We start from the raw sequence: 21,870 nt of genomic DNA, 5'->3' as shown, positions 1-21,870 counted from the left end.
TCCCTTGTTCTCTGGGCGGGCAACAGGACCACTTCTCTCTGCAGCCCCCTCCCCATCAAACTTGTATCCCCCACTAAACGAGAAAAAACAAGCAATCAAGGGGGAGATGGAAGACCCCCTCTGGAGGCAGGGGGCTGGGTGCAGAAAGCCGCCCCCCCAAGGAGAGGTGGGGTGGGTGTGTGTGGAAAACCTGGAGGGCCGAGCTGCCCTACAGACCGGGGAGGGAGGAGGGGATTCCCGGCCCGGCCGGTCTGCCTGGCTCCAGCTCGGCCGGCTGTTTCCTGCCCTCGCTGACCCCCCACCCCGGAGCAGGACCCAGTCCGGAGGACGAGGAAGGGCAGGGGTGTGGGGGGCACCTCTTGCGACAGGAAGATAAGTGCGCTGGGACAAGGGGTCACTGCAGCCTCGCTGTCCTCCCCGGGGGCTCAGGGTGCCTGGCAGCCCCCCAAGTATGCAGGCCTCCTCCCTCCGTCCCTGGGCGCCTCAGCTCCCCCTGACTGGTCCCCCTTAAGGACTTTTTAGGTCTAAGCCTTTCCTTCCAAGTCCGCGGGTGACCCACGCGCTAGGTGCCTCGGGGGAGAAGGGGGGCTGGCGGCAGGAGCACGGCTTTTCCGCACCCTCCCCCCAAGTGATGGATGGGGGGCGTTGGCAAAGAGGAAGGGCCCCTCCCAGCCAACCCGAGGGCCCCCAGGAGCCAGACAGGAAGCAGCCTCAGGAAAGACCGCCGGAGTAGACCCAGCTCCAGCCCCTGGGGTCACGGCTGCAGGCGGCGGGGGAGCCCCCGAAACGTGGCGGTGAGAGTGCGAGGGGGGACGTGGAACCCCGCCAGGGCCCCTCGCCCTCCCGACACACCCACCTTCCGTGCACCTCGCTCCCTCGACTTTTCCCTCTCCCCACCTTGGCCCACGCCCCAGCGTCTCTGCGCCGGGGTGCGCGCACAGCGGGTTCCCTGCACTTAATTTTATGCAACGCTGCTGGCACTGCTGTCGCGGGGTCTGTTGGGCGATCCTCCCCCTTCCAAACAGCTTGCACCAGTTTCCCCCAGAACGCAGCCCCCTGCGCCAACTAGGGGCAGTGGGAGCACCTGGGCGCGCGGTCTCGCAAGATTAGAGTGGGCTTTGTGCGTGCAGCGCACACGCACGCGTGCCCGCGCGGCCCTCCGCGTCGCGGAACGTACTTCCCCGCTCCGTGGTGCCTGCGGGACTCGGGCCTTTCCCAGGGGTTCCCGGGGCCCCGGCCCCAACACGCGCCGTCCGGGGCAGGGCGCACGGCTGCCGGGCACGTCTGGGCGGTCCCCCGGCTCCTCGCCAGCCGCCCCTCCCCCCTCGCCAAACTTTCTCCCAACTTCCCGACCTGCTCCGCTCGGCGCCCCGCTCCGCTTCCCTCATGAATTATTCAGCAGCGCGCGCTCCAATCAGCGCGCCCGAGCCCCTCTGGCTGAGCCCGGGCTGGGGGGGGGAGCTGCCCCGCCCCCCCGAGCGCCCCTCCCTCCCGGGCCAGGCGCCGCCCGGCCCAGTCCCGGCCCGGCCCAGCCCCGGCTCGGCCCGCCCGGCTCCGCGCCGCAGTCTCCCTCCCTCCCACTCCGTCGGCGCTCGGGCTCCCACCCTCCCCGTCCGCGCACTCGGCCCAGCTGCGCGAGCGGCGCCACTCCAGGGAGGGGGGGAGACCGCGAGCGGCCGGCCCACCCCCAGCCAGCCGGGGCGGGACCCCGAGGCCCCGGGGGGACCCCGACTCCAGCCACGTCTTGCGCTGCGCCCGCCCGCCCGCCCGGCGCGACCACTGCCAGGACGCCCCCCGGCCGGCCGGGCGCCCGCGCGCGCGCGGCGGAGACGCGGGGCCACACCTGGGCGCCGCCGCCCGGTGCCCGGCGCGCCCGCATGGGCCCGCGCTGAGGGCCCCGACCGAGAGTCCCGCGCGGGAAGTCGGCGTCCGCCCGCCCAGGGAGGGCTCAGAACTGGGGGGGCTAGGGCCCCCCAAACTCGGATCGGATCCAGCTCGGAGTGCGGCGGCGCCATGGAGCTCCGGGCGCTGCTCTGCTGGGCTTCCCTCGCCGCCGCGTTGGAAGGTGAGTTTCCCTAGGGGCGTCCCGCCACTTCTGGGCCCCCCAAAGTTGGGCTTGGGAGTCGAGGGGCCGCGCTCTCCGCATCCCGATCCCGGCACCCCCATTCCCAAACACTTGGGACCAATAGCGCAGGGGCGGGAGGGGGCGGGGAGGAGGCGCCCGGCGGGGAGTGGAGCTTTCTTTTGTTTGGGAGAGAGATGGAGTCGCGCTGCAGCCCGGGACGTGCCCCTGCCGCGGCTCCCCCAGACTTAACTCCCGATGCCAACGGCGCTCGGCAGCCGCCCCTTCCTCCCCACCCCAGGCTCCCAAACTATCCCCAAAGTTTCTGCCTCCCTCCCCTCCTCTCCCGCACCCCGCCGGGGCTCCTTGGGGCTGGAGGGCAGGCGTGCAGAACTTCACGCTGGGCCTTTTCATTAGCGTCCACACCTGGGGCTGCAGCCGGCGCCGGGGCCCCTTCCAAAGCTCCAGGCTGCACCCCACCCCGCTGAATGCCACCAAGACCCCAGTCCTAGGAGCCCCGTGCGGCCCTCCCTCGGGCTGGCCACCACCTCCTGGGCTCTCCAAATTGCTACTTCTTCCTGCACTTGCCCCTTTTCCCCAGCGGGGTCCCCTGGAGGGGGTGGGGGGGCCAAGAGCACTTCCAGACCTCCCCTGGCCCTAATCACCATGAGCTGCCTCCCCTGTCCCCCGCCCCCTCCACTGCCTGGAATCAAAGGGGTCTCTGGGGGGTGGGCCATGGGGGGCTGCCCAAGGGAAGGAATCAAAAGCGGTTGGAAGGCTCCTCTCCTGCAGGGCTGGGGCTGGGAAGCTCTGCTCCGGGCCAGGGATCAAAGGCAGGGTGTGGGGCCGAGCAAGGCGAGGCCTGTGCAGCTCCCAGGAGAGAACAGGGGGCAGAGGCGGCACCGGGATGAACCTGTGGCTGGGAGCAAAGATGCCAAGTTCAGGAAATGCAGTTCTGAAACTGTTATCTGAGTGCATCCCAAGCCCAGTGTAAATGTTACTTTACTGCAGGGGGTGGGAGATAGGATTGTCCCATTTCACAGATCAGGAAACTGAGGCTTGGACATGTTAATGTATCCAAAGTCATGTGACCCCCTCCAAGGAAGGCGAGGGGTGGGAAGCAGAAGAGGAAGGAGAGGTGGTGACAGGAACAAGAAGGGAGGGGGGCCGAGCCAAGAGAGGCAGGTGAACTGACAGTGAGGCCGGAGCCAGCTGGAGTGGGAGAGAAAGTGAGGTAGGGAAGACAGCCCTGAGCAGAGACAGTGTGCAAATCAGAGACAGGAAAACGCTATCCAGGCCGAACAATGGAGGGTGGAGACAGCAGCCTCTTTCCACCCCCTTCCCAGAACCCGGGCATCCTGTCCCCAGCATGCCGGGCTGTCTCCTGACACCCATGGGGGCCCCCGGGCCTCACCTCGGGCTGGCTGGCTTCCCACCCAGCCCCTACCCGGTGGCCACCTGGCCAGCGCCTGGGCCCTGGGAGGAGGTCACCCCACCCACCTTGCCTGCAGCCTTCATGGGGAGGGTGTGTGCCCGGGCCCAGCTGTGCTGCTAAGTCCCCTGGGTGCCGCCTCTCCCTCTCCGTGCCCATCCTCCTGCCCCCCGCCCTCCACTGCCAGGGCCCGTGGGGCTCCTCCTCGGCCCCCGACCCCTCCCTGCCCGCCACTGCTGCCGCAGGGCCAGGTGTGCTCATGCCCCCCCCCCCCAGCCGCTCGTGCACACCCCTGCAGCCTCCTCCCCTCTCCCTTCCCGTAACCAAATCCAGATGTGAGGCCTTTGCAGGGGCCGGGCCGGGCTGGGCCGGGAACCCAAGCGTCCCAGCCCCCTGCACTTCCTCCGAAGGTGGCACGCTGCTGGGGGAGGCGGGAATGAGAGGAGGGGGCTCCACCGCTGTGAGGGAGGGAGAGACTGGGCTGTGGCTGCGGGAGGGGGTTGGGGCTGGGAGAGGAGCAGGGTGGGGATGGCCTGAGTTGGACTTTGGGACAGGCATGTGGGGCGTGAGATGGACGTGTGCGTGACAGCAGCCCCCTGGCCGGGGCAGGGCAGGGCTCGGGCAAGACCCGTGTCTGAGCCGCCGACCCATGTTCCCTTGCAGGCTGCTGCTCTCCACTCCTCCCACAGGACACAGCCTCTCTGGGGGTGTCCTGAGGGCCTGCTGGTGCCCGCCAGCTGCCGGGGGTGGAGCTGACACTCAGAGCAGAGGCTTGGGCGGGGTGGGGGCGGTGCAGAGGGCAGGTCCCCCCCTGCTCTGGGAGCCGGGGTGCTGCACCTGTCTCATCCCCCAGCAGCCCTGTCTGCCCGACCCAGACTGACTGTCTCCCTGTCGTCTTAGAAACCCTACTGAACACCAAGATGGAAACTGCCGATCTGAAGTGGGTGACGTTCCCGCAGGTGGAGGGGCAGGTACGAGCTGGACCTGGGAGCTGGGGCTGTGGAGGGAAACCGAGGCAGGAGGGAATACCCCTCACCACCACCACCTGTGCCCGCTGCCCCCCCCAGCCTAGCAGGTGTCCCCGTGGGCCCCTCCCCAGGGACCCCCATGCCCACGCACGCCCTTCCCCTGTGCAGTGGGAGGAGCTGAGCGGCCTGGACGAGGAGCAGCACAGCGTGCGCACCTACGAGGTGTGCGACGTGCAGCGCGCGCCGGGGCTGGCGCACTGGCTACGCACGGGCTGGGTCCCTCGCCGCGGCGCCGTGCACGTGTACGCCACCTTGCGCTTCACCATGCTGGAGTGCCTATCGCTGCCCCGCGCCGGCCGCTCCTGCAAGGAGACCTTCACCGTCTTCTACTACGAGAGCGACGCCGACACGGCCACGGCCCTCACGCCGGCCTGGATGGAGAACCCCTACATCAAGGTGCGCAGGCGTCCCCCCTCCCCCCACCCCTGGGGCTGGGCCATGGCCTCCAGGGAATGGGTCGGGCTTCCTGGGAGCAGGTGCACCCCTGGACAGGCTGCCCGGGAAGCCCTCCCCGTCCTGTGCCAAGGCCAGGCCTTCAAGCTGCTCCCGTGGTCACCTGGGCCCCGCTGTGCTCCGGCCCCGCTGCCTCCCCCCACTCCTTGGCTGCCTCGGCTTTTTGCAGCCCCCGCCCTAGCTGCCCCCTCCCCGACTCTCGCGCCAACCCTGCCTGTGCGCCGCGTCCCCGCGCCATGGCGGATTCTCCCACCCTGGTCTCATCAGACTCCATCACTCCTCTGTGGTTCTCTGAGGTCAGGGCCCAGCGGGGCAGGTGCGCAGGACAGAGGCTGGGATTAGCGGAGGAGGCCAAGGGGAGGGTGAGCCGGGAGGATGGCGCCCTGGGTCCTTGCGGAAGTGTGGACTGCAGCAGAGTCTGTCCCGGCCCCTGCAGGTGGACACGGTGGCCGCAGAGCACCTGACCCGGAAGCGGCCCGGGGCCGAGGCCACTGGGAAGGTGAACATCAAGACGCTGCGTCTGGGCCCGCTCAGCAAGGCCGGCTTCTACCTGGCCTTCCAGGACCAGGGCGCCTGCATGGCCCTGCTGTCCCTGCACCTCTTCTACAAGAAGTGCGCCCAGCTCACTGTGAACCTGACCCGCTTCCCGGAGACCGTGCCCCGGGAGCTCGTGGTGCCCGTGGCGGGCAGCTGCGTGGCCGACGCTGTCCCTGCCCCTGGGCCCACCCCCAGCCTGTACTGCCGGGAGGACGGCCAGTGGGCCGAGCAGCCGGTCACGGGCTGCAGCTGTGGCCCCGGGTATGAGGCCGCCGAGGGAAACACCAAGTGCAGAGGTAAGGGCCGGAGCCTGCCCGTGAGGACGCCTGTGGCGGAGGTTGGGGGTTCTGTCCCCTGCTGTTGGACCAACATACGGGCCTCTCTGGAGCATCCTTGGTGTTCCCAGAGCCCCCGGCAGAGTTCGAAGCCCCCTCTCACTTCCAGACCACCCCCCCCCCCAGCTCCTCTGCTTCTTGCATTCTTCTCAAGGCTGGTCCAGGATGCAGGACGGTCCTTGGGCAGGGGACGCCTTGTCAGGCTCGGGACAGAGGTGTCGTGGGCTCTGCGCTTTTTAATTTATTTTATTGATTTGAAAGGCAGAGTTAGAGGGAGAGACACAGAGAGAGATCTCCATCCACTGCTTCGCGTCTTAAGCTGGATTTTGTAAAATTGTAGGGAACCCTTGAGCTTTGTTGCAGGGGACAGGTGCCTCCCTTGTCACTCATTCTCCACCTGAACTTGACCACTCGTTCCACCCGGGGTGCCAACAGCGCAGGGCCTGAGGCTTGGGCATCGGCCACGTTGCCGTCACCGGCACTGACAACCCACTCCGGGTGTCCCCAGAACCGCAGGGCGTGGTTCTCGCTCACCGTGAATTTGATGTCACAGAAGCTTCTATGTCTTGTTACTAAAGAAACGCACCTGCTCCTCCATCCTGACCTTGTCTGTTCACCTTTTGCTCTCTGCGTCTCAGCTTCCTTTGTAGTCCTGGGTATTTAATGATGCCCATTTACTTATTCAGAAGGTTTTCCTTTAAAATTTTATTTTGTTTATTTGAAAAGAGTTAGGTAGAGCCAGAGAAAGAGAGGTCTTCCATCCATTGTTTCACTCCCCAATTGCCCACAACAGCCGGAGCTGCGCCAATCTGAAGCCAGGAGCTTCTTCCGAGTTTCCCACACAGGTGCAGGAGCCCAAGGACTGGATCCAGCTGGATCAGAAGTGGAGCAGCCGGGACTCCAACCAGCGCCCACATGGGATGCCAGCACTGCCGGCCATGCGCCAGCCGCTTAATTACTTTTTTGAAAGGCAGAGTTACAGGGATAGAGGGAGAGAGCGCGCGAGAGATCTTCCATCTGCTGGTTCACTCCCCAAGTGGCTGCAACGGGTGGGGCTGAGCCAGGCTGAAACCAGAAGCCTGGAGCTCTGTGCAGGTCTCCCAGGTGGGTGGCCAGAGCCCTCTGCTGCTCTCTCAGGCGCATTAGCAGGAGCCGGTTCAGAGGCAGAGAAGCCAGGACTGACTGGCGCCCACATGGAATCCCGGCATTGATGTAACTCACTACGCTGCCGTCCCAACCCTGTGCTGTCCGTTTAAAGTCATTGTTCTGAGCGGGGGCTTCACCAGGCGGCCAAGGTCAGAGTCAGAAAGGGGCTGGGGCCGCTGCTGTGTCGTGGTGAGTTAGCTGCAGCCTGCCGTGCCAGCATCCATCTGGGTGCCGGTTCGAGTCCTGGCTGTTCCACTTCCCAATCCAGCTCCTTGCTAATGCACACGGGGAAGCGGTGGAAGATGGCCCAAGCGCTCGGGCCCCTGCACCTGCATGGGAGACCCAGAAGAAGCTTTGGCTTTGGCCTGGACACTGTGGCCCCTTGGGGAGTGAACCAGCAGATGGAAGATCTCTCTCTGTCTCTGTCTCTCTGTAACTCTGCCTTTCAAATACATAAATCTTAGGAAAAGAAAGGGTAGACGCTGTGCTGGGGAGGGAGGGTCGCCTTCTCCTCCCAGCGGGGAGGATTCTGTGAGATCTTTCGCCTCTTTTCCCCCTTGGCACTTCATGCAGCATTAAAAGCAGCTTTTTTCCCCCTGATACTTAGAACTTTATTGCTACATTAGAAACAAAGCTGTAACCATGCAAGTTCCCGAGGAGGAAGTCATGGAAGGCTCTGGCTCTGTTGCAGAGGTTAAAGCCCCTTTGTCCTGTAGGGGGTGCAAGGACACACAGAGGTCATCAGGGGTGACACAGTGGGTGCCATCCAGAACATACGGACAAACGGGACGTTTAAAAAGGAACCTTAGGGAGGCCGGCGCCGTGGCTCAATAGGCTAATCCTCCACCTTGCGGCGCCGGCACACCGGGTTCTAGTCCCGGTTGGGGCGCCGGATTCTGTCCCGGTTGCCCCTCTTCCAGGCCAACTCTCTGCTGTGGCCAGGGAGTGCAGTGGAGGATGGCCCAGGTGCTTGGGCCCTGCACCCCATGGGAGACCAGGAGAAGCACCTGGCTCCTGGCTCCTGCCATCAGATCAGTGCGGTGCGCCGGCTGCAGCGGCGGCCATTGGAGGGTGAACCAACGGCAAAAGGAAGACCTTTCTCTCTGTCTCTCTCACTGTCCACTCTGCCTGTCAAAAAAAAAAAAAAAAAAAAGAAAAAAGGAACCTTAGGGAACCAGGGCTACTCTGAGCTCTCTGCAAGGGAGCGTGGGTGGTAAGAAATCAGAACGTGCCTAGAACCTGCAAAGACATAGGTGTACGAAAGAATCCCAAAACCAAGACTCTTTTTTTATTTTTAAAGATTTATTTATTTATTTGAAAGAGTTATACAGAGGAGAGGCAGAGCGAGAGAGAGAGAGAGGTCTTCCATCCGCTGGTTCACTCCCCAGTTGGCTGCAACAGCCGGAACTGTGCCGATCCGAAGCCAGGAGTCAGGAGCTGCTTCTGGGTCTCCCGCACAGGTGCAGGGGCCCAAGGACTTGGGCCACCTTCTACTGCTTTCCCAGGCCGTAGCATAGCAGAGAGTTGGATCAGAAGTGGAGCAGCCAGGACTAGAACCAGCGCCTATATGAGATGCCGATGCTGCAGGCGGCGGCCTGACCCGCTGCGCCACAGCGCCAACCCCCAACCAAGACCCTTGAGCTGTGTTGAAATTCGCCGTTGGAGGAGACCTGCGTTTGTGACGGGAGCGACCCTCCTGCTGGATGGTTTCCTTTGCGGGGGAGCACTGCTCTCCAGTGTCCGGCTTCAGCTTTGATTTGTCAGACTTCTGCTAAGCCTGGCCTGTCGCTCACCTAGCCTAAGGCGAGGCAAGGAGACTGCGTAAAAGCCGTCCGCTGGGCGTTCACTGCTGCTGTCTCTGGACCAGGCTAAGAGCAGCTTTGATGATCCTCTCTCTCTGTCTCTCTGTCTCAGCCTGTGGCCAGGGCACCTTCAAGCCCCTGTCGGGCGAGGGCTCCTGCCAGCCGTGCCCGGCCAACAGCCACTCCAACACCATCGGGTCAGCTGTCTGCCAGTGTCGCATTGGGTACTTCCGGGCGCGCACAGACCCCCAGAGCGCACCCTGCACCAGTAAGTGACCAGCACCGCGGGCCGGGTGGAACAGGCCGTCGCCGCGGGGAGAGGTCCAGGCTGCCCCATCCGCCGCCCCCTCCCCGCCCTGAGGCTCTGGTGGTCTCCGCAGCCCCTCCCTCCGCCCCACGGAGCGTGGTTTCCCGCCTGAACGGCTCCGCCCTGCACCTGGAGTGGAGCGCGCCCCTCGAGTCCGGCGGCCGGGAGGACCTCACCTACGCCGTCCGCTGCCGCGAGTGCCGCCCGGGAGGCTCCTGCACGCCCTGCGGGGGGGACCTGACCTTCGACCCTGGCCCCCGGGACCTGGTGGAGCCCTGGGTGGCGGTCCGCGGGCTGCGTCCTGACTTCACCTATACGTTTGAGGTCTCCGCCTTGAACGGGGTGTCCTCCTTAGCCAGCGGGCCTGTCCCGTTTGAGCTGGTCAATGTCACCACTGACCGCGAAGGTGAGACGGCCGGAGGGGGCGGGGTGGGGCATGGGCATAGGGAGGACCCGGGCTTCCCAGGCAGGGGGCAAGGGGCAGAGCGCGTGAGGAAGACACCAAGGCAGGCTGCCCGGAGAGCCGAGGAGGGAAGTCAGGAGATAGCCGGAGGGCGGGGACAGGTGCGGGGCCCCATGCGTCTGTCTCCCCATCCCGCAGTGCCTCCCGCGGTGTCCGACATCCGGGTCACGCGCTCCTCGCCCAGCAGCCTGAGCCTGGCCTGGGCCGTGCCCCGGGCACCCAGCGGCGCTGTGCTGGACTATGAGGTCAAGTACCACGAGAAGGTGAGGCCACGCTCGGGCCCGGCGGTCTGGGCGGGCCGGGGGCGCCTGGGTGTCGGGGCTGCTGCCCGCGGGCGGTGGGACCTCTGGCCGGCTCCTGGCGGGCTGCTCTGTAGAATAGAGGACTCACCCGGAGCTGCTGCCGGACGTCCTGCAGATACGGACGCGTATCTGGAACCTTCAGAGCACGGTGGAGAGTTCTGTACCTGGGCCGGAACACAGGCGCCAGCGCTGCCCTTTAGAGTTGCTTGCTGGTTATGTATATGAAGTGTAAATGAAACATACGTGAATGTCCTGGTTAGACCTGGATTTCAACCCCAAGACAGCTCATGGTTGTCTATGCAAATATTCCCAAACCACACCGTAGTCCCCGGCGCTCGGGCTGTGCACTGAGTGCCAAACACAGCCGGTGCCTGCACGCTGGAGCTCAAGGCCTCTTCGGCCTCAACAGCACGTGACGCTGGTGATGGACCCGGGGTGTCGGGGGGCAGGGCAAGGAGAGCAGACACTGGGGGCCCTGGCTGACCCCCGACCCCTCCTCCTCCTGGACAGGGTGCCGAGGGCCCCAGCAGCGTGAGGTTCCTGAAGACATCGGAAAACCGGGCGGAGCTGCGGGGGCTGAAGCGGGGAGCCAGCTACCTGGTGCAGGTGCGCGCGCGTTCTGAGGCCGGCTACGGGCCCTTTGGCCAGGAGCACCACAGCCAGACCCAGCTGGACGGTGAGCCTGGGGGGACGCGGTGGGGGTGGGAGGCCTCGCCTCTGTCCCACAAAAAAAGCCACGACCTCACACCTCTCCTCCTCCTCCTCCTCTTACTCCTCCTCCTCCTCCTCCTCCTCTTGGCCAGGAGGCACGGCCCAGCAGGGCAGCGTAGGCGGCTGGGTGTGAAGTCCACCTTGGCTGCTTGCTGGCCTCAGTGACCTTGAACAGCAACTTGAGCCCAGGCCCCCGCCCCCACCCCCTCATCCGGTCAAATGGGGGCGTCTTGAAGCCCCAGTGGGAGGAGCTTTGAGGATGGAGTGGGCAGGCCCCGAAGTGTGCTGCACCGGCTTCTTATTTATTTTATTTGAAAGGCAGAATTATAGAGGCAGAGAGAGAGGTCTTCCATCCACTGCTTCACTCCCCAAATGGCTACAATGGCCAGGAGCTTCTTCCGGGTCTCCCATGCGGGTGCAGGAGCCTAAGGACTTGGGCCATCCTCTACTGCTTTCCCAGGCAATAGCAGAGAGCTGGATGGGAAGTGGAGCAGCCAGGACTCAAACTGGCACCCACATGGGATGCTGGCACTGCAGGCTGCGGCTTTACCCGCTACGCCACAGCGCCGGCCGCACGCACCGCTCCTTCTCTAAGCCTTGCTGCTGTTTCTAAGTATGCAACTGAGATGTAATTCCCACCCATTTAAAGTACACAAATTTTTTAAGATTTATTTATTTATTTGCAAGGCAGAGTTAGAGAAAAAGAGAGAAACAGAGACAGATCTTCCATCTACTGGTTCATTCCCCAAATGGCTGCAACAGCCTGGACTGGGCCAGGCTGAAGGCAGGAGCCAGGAGCTTCATCCAGGTCTCCCACGTGGGTACAGGGGCCCAAGGACTTGGGCCATCCTCCACTGCTTTCCCAGGCCACAGCAGGGAGCTGGATCGGAAGTGGAGCAGCCAGGTCTCGAACCGGCGCCCATATGGGATGCCGGCACTGCAGGCAGAGGCTTAGCCCACTACGCCACAGCGCCGGCCTCCTGGGAGCATTTAGTACACTCACAGAATGATGCAAGCCTCACCATAGTTCATCACGGGTGCTTTTCTGCACCCCCAAAAAGAGACGGCGTATCCCTCGGCCTCCTCCCAGTACCACCAGACCCGGGCAAACCCTCACCTGCTTCTGTCCGTATGGAGTGGGATATTCTGGGGTGTCCTAAACAGAGGCGTGCGCCACGCGGCCTTGCCTGCAGGGGCTTTCATTCAGCCCGAGTGTGCGAGGCCCCCGCGTGTCGGCCATGTGTGAGGTCGTCTCTTCTGATATGGCTGAGCCCTCCCCGCGGCATTGGTACAGCGCGTCGTCCTCATCTTCATTTTCCCACCGGGTGGTTTTCCACCTTGGGCTCTGCATCCTTTTTAATTCTTTGCCTGTGGGACCCCTCATGCAAACGAGACTTAGTGTACGACGGATCTTCAAAATGTTCATGCAGGATTCGTATTTGGGGCCGCGTTGTGCAGCCGGTTACGCCATGGCTCATGACACTGGGATCCCACGTCCGAGCGCTGGTTCTTGGCTGCTCCGCTTCCCATCCAGCTCCCTGCTGGTGCACGAGGGCAGGCCGCACAGATGACCCAGGCTCTCGGGCCGCTGCAGCCGTGTAGGAGACACGGAAGGAGTTCCTGGCTCCTGGCTTCAGCCCGGCGCAGCCCCAGCTGCTGTGGCCATTTGGAGAGTGAACCAGTGGATGGAAGGTCTCGCTCCCTCTCTCTCTCTGATGCTCTTTCAAATAAATATTTTAAAAGTCTCGTATTTTTAAAAAAACTGCAGGGATTTATGTTAGGAAAGATTTATTGGAGAGGCAGAGTTAGAGAAAGATCTTCATCTGCTGGTTCACTCCCCAAATGGCCACGGCGGCTGGAGCAGAGCTGATCTGAAGGCAGGAGCCAGGAGCTTCTTCCAGGTCTCCCATGCAGGTGCAGGGGCCCAAGCACTTGAGCCACCCTCCACTGCCTTGCCACCTGGGAAGCCGAGGCAGGATGCCGGCACCCAACCAGAGGCGTAGCCTGCTATGCCAGAGCGCCGGCCATGATGAGCTTATCTCTTCTTTCCGTTTTGCCGTGAGCTTTCTGAAGTCCCCTCATATCGCTCACTGGACAAAATCGAAGCTGTTCTGGGAGTGATAAGGTTGGGAACCGGGGCGGCGCGCACAGCCCGTGGGGGAAGAGTTTGCTGTCCACTGTCGACTCCACACCCCGCCCCGCCCCGCCCCGCCGTGTCCTCGGGAGCCCTCAGCTCCCGGGGGGCCCGAGTCGCCTGCTGAGCAGCCCCTCCTCCACAGAGACGGACAGCTGGCGGGAGCAGCTCGCCCTGATCACGGGCACGGCGGTCGTGGGCGTGGTGTTGGTGCTGGTGGTCATCATCATCGCCATTCTCTGCCTCAGGTGAGGCCCCGGAGGCCCCCGGAGGCCCTGCGCCTTCTCCCTCCCTGCCCCTCCCTGCCCCGGGCTCCTCTGCGGGGGCGTGGGGACCGGCGCCTGGGTTTACCCTGTGCTGCCTTCCCGTCCCCAGGAAGCAGAGCAGCGGTAGAGATGCGGAATACTCGGACAAACACGGGCAGTATCTCATCGGGCACGGTGGGTCAGGCCGTCCTCGAGGCTGCAGGGGCGGGGGACCGTCCCAGGTGGGGGGGCCGTCCCCGCCCAGCTCACGGGCCCAGCATCATTCCGCAGGTACTAAGGTCTACATTGACCCCTTCACTTACGAAGACCCCAATGAGGCTGTGCGGGAGTTTGCCAAAGAGATCGACGTCTCCTATGTGAAGATCGAAGAGGTGATTGGCGCAGGTAAGAGGAAGGGTCCCCGGCGCAGCGGCGGGGGTGGGGCCACGCCGGGGCGGGAGGTGGCTGAGCCCCGCCCTGCCTGCCGCAGGTGAGTTTGGAGAGGTGTGCAGGGGGCGGCTCAAGGCCCCCGGGAAGAAGGAAAGCTGCGTGGCCATCAAGACCCTGAAAGGCGGCTACACGGAGCGCCAGCGGCGGGAGTTCCTGAGCGAGGCCTCCATCATGGGCCAGTTCGAGCACCCCAACATCATCCGCCTCGAGGGCGTGGTCACCAACAGCGTGCCCGTCATGATCCTCACGGAGTTCATGGAGAACGGCGCCCTGGACTCCTTCCTGCGGGTGAGCTGCCTGCCGTGCTGGCCTGGGCGGCCAGCAGCAGAGGCCAGGCGGGCTCGTGGCCCACAGCCCCTTCCCTGCCCTGCAGTCTGCTGCCCTTGGGTTCCTGTGAGGGAGAGGCCGAGTTCCTGGGAACCCCCTTTTCCCTTGGCCTCCTTGGGAAGCTCCGCTGACCCATCCAGCAGGTGTTTGTCATTCTTCTGTTTTTAAGAAATTGGGTTCTCATGCTTGTCTGAAAGCAGAGAGGTGGAGATCTCTCTGCTGGTTCATCCCTGGGCTAGGTCAGGCCAGACCAGGAGCTGGAACTCCCTCCAGGTCTCCCGTGTGGCTAGCAAGGACCCAAGTACTCGAGCCATCCCCTGCTGCCTCCCGGAGTGCATGTTAGCAGGGAGCCGCAGGGGAGGCAGCGCTGGGGTTCAAACCCAGGCCCTCCTGCATGGGGACGCGAGCGTCAGCCAAGCGCCTGCCCCGTTCTTTCGGCAAATATTTACCGAGTGCCTCCTGTGTGTGCTAGCCGCCGTCCTGGCCCTGGGAGGCGAGCCAAGGACGTGGTGCACGGGGTTTCTGCTCTGAAAGTTAACGAGTAGACAAAGCAGCTCAGACGGGCAGACGTCAAACAGAATCGTGGAAGTGACGGGTCGGCGTGGGAAGGGCCTGTTGATCTCTGTCTTAATGGGTTTTACTGAGTTCTGGTCTTTTTTTAACTTTACTGGGTATATTTCTTGAAAACATTCTCCTACATAGAACAGCACTGCATGTAACGGGATACCTAGGTCAGGGCTAGGCTTAACAGCTGATGATTTTTTTTTAAAGATTTATTTATTTGGAAGTTGGAGTCACAGATAAAGAGCGAGAGACAGAGAATCTTCTCTCTGCTGATTCATTCTCCAAATGGCTGCAATGGCCAGGGCTGGGCCAGGCCGAAGCCAGGCGCTTCATCCGGGACTCCCATGCAGGTGCAGGGGCCAAGTACTCGGGCTACTATTCACTGCTTTGCCCAGGTGAATTAGCAGGGAGCCGGGTCGGAAGTGGCACAGCCGGGACTGCACTGCAGGTGGCAGCTTAACCCGCTGGGCCACACCCCCCGCCCCTCAGCCCCTGGGAAATGTATTTTTAAGCCTCTCTAAATCCCAAGCACCTCCTAGTCTGGACCCTCGTCCCCTTGTTCTTAGAAACGTCATGGGGTCGTTTCGTTTCTGTTACTCCTCACCAGAGCGGCTCTAATGTCTTGCTGAGTTTGCAATCAAACGTCTGGGGCTGTACTACATTTGGGGGGTGCTGCTTCACGTGGCTCCCATCAGGAGTCACCAGCTCTCTCCGGCCCGGTCCCTCCCTGGTGGTCCCAGGAGTCTGTGTTGTGACGCTGGTACCTCCTGAAGAGGGACGGTGGTCGCTGGGAGATCAAGGGACACCTGGGTGGATGAGCAAGGGCCAGGGGTGAGAAGAGGGGAGAGCCGAGTGGGCAGAACTCGGCACACTAAGACACAGGAGGCCCGTGTGGCTGAACCTTGGCCGCAGAGCAGAGGGGCAATGGTGGGTTGTGACGGGGGGTGCCGGGGCAAGCTTTTGGAGGGATGGGGTGAAAGAGGGAGATGACTGAAGTCCCTTTGGCTGGGTGCTGGGGGCGCGTGTCACCGCTGTCATCCGGGGGTGTGGAGAAGTGGATCTGGGACAGGTGTGGGAGGCTGGGCTAGCTGGCAGGTGAGAGGGAGGATCCGGGAGAGAGCGAGGTCTCCACGGAACGTGTCCAGTGCTGTTCCCACGCGTCTGTACGCACCCAAGGCCCAGGGAAGGCGCAGGTGTGGAGGACAGATTTGGAATGTGCTCTGTAGACTCGGTGTCTCTGGCCCTGTGGGGCTGCTGAGGGTCCCCTGCACCCTAGCTGAACCCGGAATATGGGGTCAGTTGACTGCGTGGGACAGATTGGTTTGTTTACCTGGTCAAGGTTGGGTTGGCGCTGTGGTCACCGGTCACCCCCGAATTCCTCACCGCTCACCAGTCCTGGAGGGCTGGGTGAGAGTGCTGTTGGCAGTCATACACAGGTGCACTGATCTGACACATCAAAGCATCAGCTGGACATTTCCTGAGTGTAAAAGTGTCGCGTGGTACAAAAACCTTTAAATCTTCATATAGTTGAGGCCAAACGCATAGTAAGAGGTGCGAGTCCGTGGGTGAGACAGGAGGGCTCACCTGGGAGTAGGGAGAGGACTCCGCATGTGACAGGGCGAACCGGTGGTGGGCTGCCCTAACCACACCCCTTTCTCTGTGCGCCCTGCAGCTCAACGACGGGCAGTTCACGGTCATCCAGCTGGTGGGCATGTTACGGGGCATCGCCTCGGGCATGCGGTACCTCGCAGAGATGAGCTACGTGCACCGAGACCTGGCCGCGCGCAACATCCTGGTCAACAGCAACCTAGTGTGCAAGGTCTCCGACTTCGGCCTCTCCCGCTTCCTGGAAGAGAACTCCTCCGATCCCACCTACACGAGCTCGCTGGTGAGGCTGGGGCGCCGGGGGCAGAGCTAGGTTCTTGGGGCGGAGGAGGGTGCGGTCCCGGGGGCCTGGTTCGGGGCAGCATGGCGGGTCCCCCGAGTCCCTCGGCCCACCTGTCCCGCCCCCTTCGGCAGGGAGGGAAGATCCCCATCCGATGGACAGCCCCTGAGGCCATTGCTTTCCGGAAGTTCACATCGGCCAGTGACGCCTGGAGCTATGGGATTGTGATGTGGGAGGTGATGTCCTTCGGGGAGCGGCCCTACTGGGACATGAGCAATCAGGACGTAAGTGTGTCCCGGGCCCTACTGGGTTTCCCTGGGGTGGGGGTTCCCAGCAAGTCACCAGTGTTGGGTTCTTGGGATGGGGGGTGGCAGAGTTAATATTTGAGTCAAAATGTCTGACACAGCCCAAGAGCCGCTGGGGTGTCTGGCCGTAGCCAGCCTCAGCCCTGGCCAGGGGGGACTGTGGCTCCCAACCCGGCAGCTACTGAGTCACCAGTCAGTCGGGGCTCCCTGTGACTTTGCCCCGGCACCTCTTCCCTTCATTCCAGGTGATCAATGCCATTGAACAGGACTACCGGCTGCCCCCACCCCCAGACTGTCCCACCTCCCTGCACCAGCTCATGCTGGACTGTTGGCAGAAGGACCGGAACGCCCGGCCTCGCTTCCCCCAGGTGGTCAGCGCCTTGGACAAGATGATCCGGAACCCTGCCAGCCTCAAAATCGTGGCCAGGGAGAATGGCGGGTGAGGACCCCAGAGCGAGGGCCCTCCTTGCTGCGCTCAGCTACCACTGAGAGCCCAAACCCCCACTCACCCAGGGGCCCCATCCCTTTGGGGGTGGGTGGGGGCAGCCCCGGGCTCACTGTTCTTCCCCACCCTTGCCCGCAGCGCCTCCCACCCACTCCTGGACCAACGGCAGCCTCACTACTCAGCCTTTGGCTCGGTGGGCGAGTGGCTTCGAGCCATCAAGATGGGAAGATACGAGGAGAGCTTCGCAGCTGCGGGGTTTGGCTCCTTCGAGCTCGTCAGCCAGATCTCCACAGAGTAAGTGGTGGCGGGAGGGCAGGGCGAGGCCTCACTTCCCACAAGAACGCTGCTCTACACCACGGCCAGGGGAGCCCTCAGAGCAGTCACGGCTGCCGGCCCGCGGTGCCCAGCTTGGCCCCTGGTGCCTTCCAGCCTCTCCATCTGTATCTCTGTGCCTCGATCTACATTCCACAGCCGGCTCTCACATTAACAACGCCTGGACTCTGCTTCTGTCTTCCCACCCATAAAAGGAGAAGACGGGCCTGGGTTTGGGAGATGCCTTCCAGCTTTAATGTTAAATGGTTTTACGAGTCCACTGCCTCCCAAATACTGTTTTCCTCCAGGCTTGGCTGAGCTGTTTCTCACTGGGTTTGAAGAAACGGTAGAAGGAATAGAAACCTGGGACAGAGGGGCCCCGACCAGTCTGCCCCGGGGGCGGAGGCTCCACTCGCACCTGCTCTCTTGTGGCAGGTGCCCCGCCCTTCTACAGCTCCTTCCCCGGCAAAGGGATCTCTGCGGTCCCCTTCTTATCCCCACCTCCTCTCTGGCTGCGCAGGGCTGCCACGGGGCTCCTAAACCCTCAGGAAACTGCCTCCCCACTGTTGACATCAGCTGCACGCTCCTGATTGGCTGGTGCTGCCGAGGCCCGGGAGTGCTCTGCAGCCAGCCAGGGGAGCGCCCCCGGTGTGGCTCACTGGGCCCTCTTCCTTCACAGAGACCTACTCCGGATTGGAGTCACCTTGGCGGGACACCAGAAGAAAATCCTGGCCAGTGTCCAGCACATGAAGTCCCAGGCCAAGCCCGGAGCCCCGGGCGCGTCAGGAGGACCAGCGCCGCAGTTCTGACCTGCAGGAGCCCCCACCCCGGGGACACGGCCTCCCGTTCTTCCTGGGGCAGAGCCGGGAGGGGGACTTAGCAGAGGTCTCCACCCTGGGCCCCACTGGATTGCACTTTGAACCCATGGGAGTGGGGAGTTGGCAGTTTAGAGACAGGATGTGGGGGTCTTGCCTGCCTGTGGGAGTGGAGAAATCATTCCCCGCCACCCTGGGCGGAGACCCCCAGACCCAGGGTGTGACCTGAGGGACAGGAAGTTCCGCCCCAGGTGCTGCCCTCACCTTGCAGACCAAAGAGCGGGGGCGACTGGCCTGCCCACCGGGCGTGGACGCAGGAGGGGCGTCGGCCCAGTGATGAAGTCATTGGGCTCTGAGGCCCCTGCTTGCTGCTGTCGTCCCCACCTCAATCATTCTCCCTTGTAAATGCCCCTCCCCCATCGGCTGCCTTCATATTGAAGGTTTGGAGTCTTACGTGTTGTTCTCAGTCTTGTTTTTCTGCTTCCCCTTTTGTTTTCGTTCTGTTTCCTGTCTGCTTTCTGTGTTGGAGGGCACCGGTTTCACCATCACCTCCTTTGCCCAAGGTGAAACGGGCCCAGCCGTCGTCTTTCCTGAACGGAGCCTCACTCTCCCCCTGTGCCCCAAGAGTCCCCATGCCGAGTCCCGGGGAGGGGGGGTCGAGTGGAGTGAGGCAGTGCAAGGGGCCGGGTGATGGGGATGGTAGCAGCCAGAGAAAGATGCTGGTGCTTGGCGGGGTTCTTAAATTATATTTAAAAAGAAACTTTTGTATAAATAAAAGGACAAGGGCCATGTCCCAACTCAGGGTGTCTGGGAGCCAAGGGTGGAGAGTGGGTTCTGGGACTGGGCCCTGGGTTCCCAGCCTCCCCCACGTGCTATTTGGAGGTAGTGGGGTAGGGGCCGGGATGAGTCACTGGCAGCTGCTTCTAACGGCTCCAGCTGCCTCTGCCAAGCGCCTGAGGCACCTCCGGGGTGGGGCTGCCCCCTCCTGCCCCTCCCCTGGCTCCTCGGGCCTGGCAGGGGCTGGGTGAGGGAGAGGAGGCCTGGAGCTCAGGCCCTGCCCTGCAGCTCCCTGAGAACGAGGTAGGGGAAGCAGACAGATGTGAAACAGATGTTGACAGCCGGGATTGGTTTAGCAGGAGGGGAGCAGGCCAGCCTTGGCTGGGGGAGGGGGGCTGGGAATGGCAGGAGACCCCCCACTGCCAGCTGGGCTGGGCAGGGCCTGGGCAGGACAATTCCTCCATTCAGGATGCTGCCCAGGCAGGTTCTCCCGGACTCAGGAAGGGGCGGGAAAACAGTTTATCTTCCCCCAGCTTCTCCCTCCCACCAGGAAGAGGAGGGGGTCGGTCCCATTTTCTTCCAGGCACCTTTTTGGTCCACTCTCTCTGCCCCCACTCGGGACAGTGGCAGCAGCCTGTGTAGCTGCTTCTCTGTCGCCCCCTGCTGGCAGGTGAGGGTCACTGCGCAGTCCAGGACACTGCAACCTCTGCAGGCCCCCAGCCCCCTCTCTCCCGTGGTGACAGCACCAGTATTGTACCCTCAGAAGGGGCCGGGAGGGTCCAAGTCCGGACCGAGTGCAGCCCGAGAAGGGTTCTATCTGGAGGATGCCGCTCAGATAAGGCGGCCTGCAGAGCTGGGGCAGGGAGGAGACGGAGCAGGTGTGGGGAGCTCGGAGCCTGCCGACTGCGCTAGCCCCAGGGACGCAGCAGCCGCACTGGGCAGGGCAGCCTGGCCAAGCGCTCCCTCTGTCACCACCCCAGGTTGGGTCTCACTTCATGTTACAGGCTGGGCACAGCACCACCTGGGGCACCCCGTCATCTCAAGCTCCAGTTCCCTGTCCCTCGGCTCTTGCATCCTGAGCCCGCCTTTCCTTCTCAGAGCCCAGACTAGAAGCCCCAACCCCCCCAGGAGCTGCCCGGTGGGAGGCACAAGCCCTGGACTAGGGGCGACAAGCGTGCCCCGTGGCCTCAGGCCGGGGTGGGTCTCCTGCTTGGGTAGAGGTCAGAACTGCACAGACCACCCCTCGTCCCGATCCCGGAGCAGCCCCTAAGACCTTTTGGCAAGTGAATGAGCAACATAGGGTAGGGGCCACCTCAGGCTCACTCATCCTTTGGAAAAAACCCAGTTCTGGTTCTCCGTGTCTGCCCGGTGCTTCATCTCATCGCTAGATAGGAAGAGGCCGTCACGTAGCCCAGTGGGGAAGCCCCCCGTGAGGATGCCTGGGGCCCTGTGTCCGTGCCCAGTTGAACACCGGACCCCAGCTTCCAAAGAGGCCCCTGGGAAGCAGCGGTGATGACCCAGATAATGGGGTTCCCAGCTCCCGGTTCAGGCCTGGCCCGGCCCTGGCTGTTGAGGGCATTTGGGAAGTGAACCAGTGGATGGGAGCTTCCTGTTGGCCTCAAATTCAAACAACCAAATAAGACTCCCCAAGACTCAACCTCTCACCACCCTGGTGGGGAGCTCAGAAGCCACAAGAGCAGGCGGGGTTCCTGGGTGAAGCCCCTCCGTGCCCCAGGAGCCAGGGGTGTGGGGCTGCACGTGCCACCCCCAGGTGTTCTAGGGGACGGTCCCCCTCCCCTCTGGGCAGTTTGTGCACCCTCCTTCCTGTAAAACTTGCCTGCCAGACCCAGCCCTGGCCTACCCCATGACCACGTGGAAGTTCACATCTCAAAAATAAGTGATTTTATTGCTTCTCCTTGTCTGGGACAACTCAGAACTGGGCACCTTTGAGGACACCTGGCTCGGAAGCAGGCTGGGCTCCAGGCTGCCGAGGTGCTGCTGGGTGGCGGGGCTGCTGCTCACCTGCGCCCAGGAGCCGATCTCGGCTCAGACTCTGCGTCTTCTCCCTGGGAGCGGTGGGGGCACAGATGCATCTGCGTGTGGCCCTCTGGGTGCCCTTAGGCCCCAGCCCCCTCCTATTCACTCATCACCCTGGCGCTCCCTGCACCAGCACTCACCTCCACCACCGCCTCTTCCTGGAGACACACTTTCTGGCCAGCACAGGCACAGTGACCACCAGGGACACGAGCATTCCCAGCAGGATGGCCACCAAGTTGGACGTGTCTGGGAGCCGGGAGGAGAATCAGATGTGGGAAAAGAAGAGGTAGGGCCTCTTCCTGGTCTGCAGTTGCCACCCTAGAGGGACCTTCTTCCCCTAAATCGCGGGTGCTCCCCCCTCCCCACAAGGGTGCTGTCACCCTGGGTCCCCTGAGGTAGCCAGGAGATCACTGCTATCAGGCAGGCCCTCGGTGCTTGCTGGAGATGAGGATTTCTGGGCCCACTCCTGACCCACCCAGTTCCAGCCCTTGGGTAAGTCCTGAAATGTGCAGGTCAGACACTCCCCACCCCCCCACAACCTGAGGCAGGATAAAGGTGGAGAACCCCTGGCCCAAAAGCTCAAGGGGATTTGAATTTTGGGGGAAAACCAACAGCAAAAGGTGCCCGAAGCACAGAGGGGCACAGGGGGAGTAATGACAGACCCAGGCACGTAGTGGAGCAAAGTGGAGAGCCAGGTTCGGAAAGAAAATTCCAGAACGCGGCACGGGGACTGAGAGAGTCCATCTCTAGGAACCATAACCTGATCCCTCTGGTAACAATACACATAGGGACAGGTGTTCAGCACGGTGGTTGGGACACTTGCATCCTGAGTCGGTGTCTGGGGTCAAGTCCCAGCTCTGCTCCCGATTCCAGCTTCCTGCTTATGTGTACCCCATTCAAGTAATTAGTTGGTCCCTGACCCCCAGTGGGAGACCTGGACTGAGTTCCTGGCTTGCAGCTTCAGTAGAGCCTGACTGTTGTGAACCTGCAAAGAGG

The 21,870-nt window shown here is 62.9% G+C and overlaps 2 protein-coding genes across 4 annotated transcripts in view; one reads left to right on the top strand and one right to left on the bottom strand.

Moving 5' to 3' along the window:
- The first annotated feature begins 1,520 nt into the window (after positions 1-1,520).
- On the top strand, positions 1,521-18,513 carry EPHB4 (EPH receptor B4). The gene is made up of 17 exons (XM_002711919.5): positions 1,521-2,065; positions 4,395-4,465; positions 4,631-4,918; positions 5,412-5,808; positions 8,908-9,063; positions 9,176-9,508; positions 9,704-9,828; positions 10,378-10,543; positions 12,858-12,960; positions 13,088-13,152; positions 13,249-13,362; positions 13,448-13,695; positions 15,971-16,186; positions 16,318-16,467; positions 16,734-16,927; positions 17,072-17,227; positions 17,925-18,513. The coding sequence occupies exons 1-17, from the start codon at positions 2,014-2,016 to the stop codon at positions 18,052-18,054; spliced, it is 2,964 nt and encodes a 987-aa protein (XP_002711965.1). The 5' UTR covers positions 1,521-2,013; the 3' UTR covers positions 18,055-18,513.
- Positions 18,514-18,580: 67 nt separating this feature from the next.
- The window catches only part of ZAN (zonadhesin), a 60,118-nt gene continuing 56,828 nt past the window's right edge, over positions 18,581-21,870 (bottom strand). For all 3 annotated transcript variants that reach the window (XM_070064445.1, XM_070064446.1, XM_070064447.1), the window contains 2 exons: positions 21,015-21,120; positions 18,581-20,903 (listed from right to left, as the gene is read on the bottom strand). In XM_070064445.1, the coding sequence (XP_069920546.1) occupies positions 20,768-20,903; positions 21,015-21,120 (242 nt within the window). In that variant the 3' untranslated portion in view covers positions 18,581-20,767. The remainder of the gene's footprint in view (positions 20,904-21,014; positions 21,121-21,870) is intronic.

The sequence above is a fragment of the Oryctolagus cuniculus genome, chromosome 19 (genome assembly GCF_964237555.1).
Source record: "Oryctolagus cuniculus chromosome 19, mOryCun1.1, whole genome shotgun sequence".
Classification (NCBI taxonomy): domain Eukaryota; kingdom Metazoa; phylum Chordata; class Mammalia; order Lagomorpha; family Leporidae; genus Oryctolagus; species Oryctolagus cuniculus.
This window is presented reverse-complemented; position numbering and strand designations above follow the sequence as displayed.

Excerpts from the sequence above, each read along its gene's own strand:
- EPHB4 (XM_002711919.5), top strand. The coding sequence starts at position 2,014 with ATGGAGCTCCGGGCGCTGCTCTGCTGGGCTTCCCTCGCCGCCGCGTTG. Across the intron at positions 2,066-4,394 it reads CCTCGCCGCCGCGTTGGAAG|AAACCCTACTGAACACCAAG; the intron begins GTGAGTTTCCCT and ends CTGTCGTCTTAG. Across the intron at positions 16,468-16,733 it reads GGGACATGAGCAATCAGGAC|GTGATCAATGCCATTGAACA; the intron begins GTAAGTGTGTCC and ends CCTTCATTCCAG.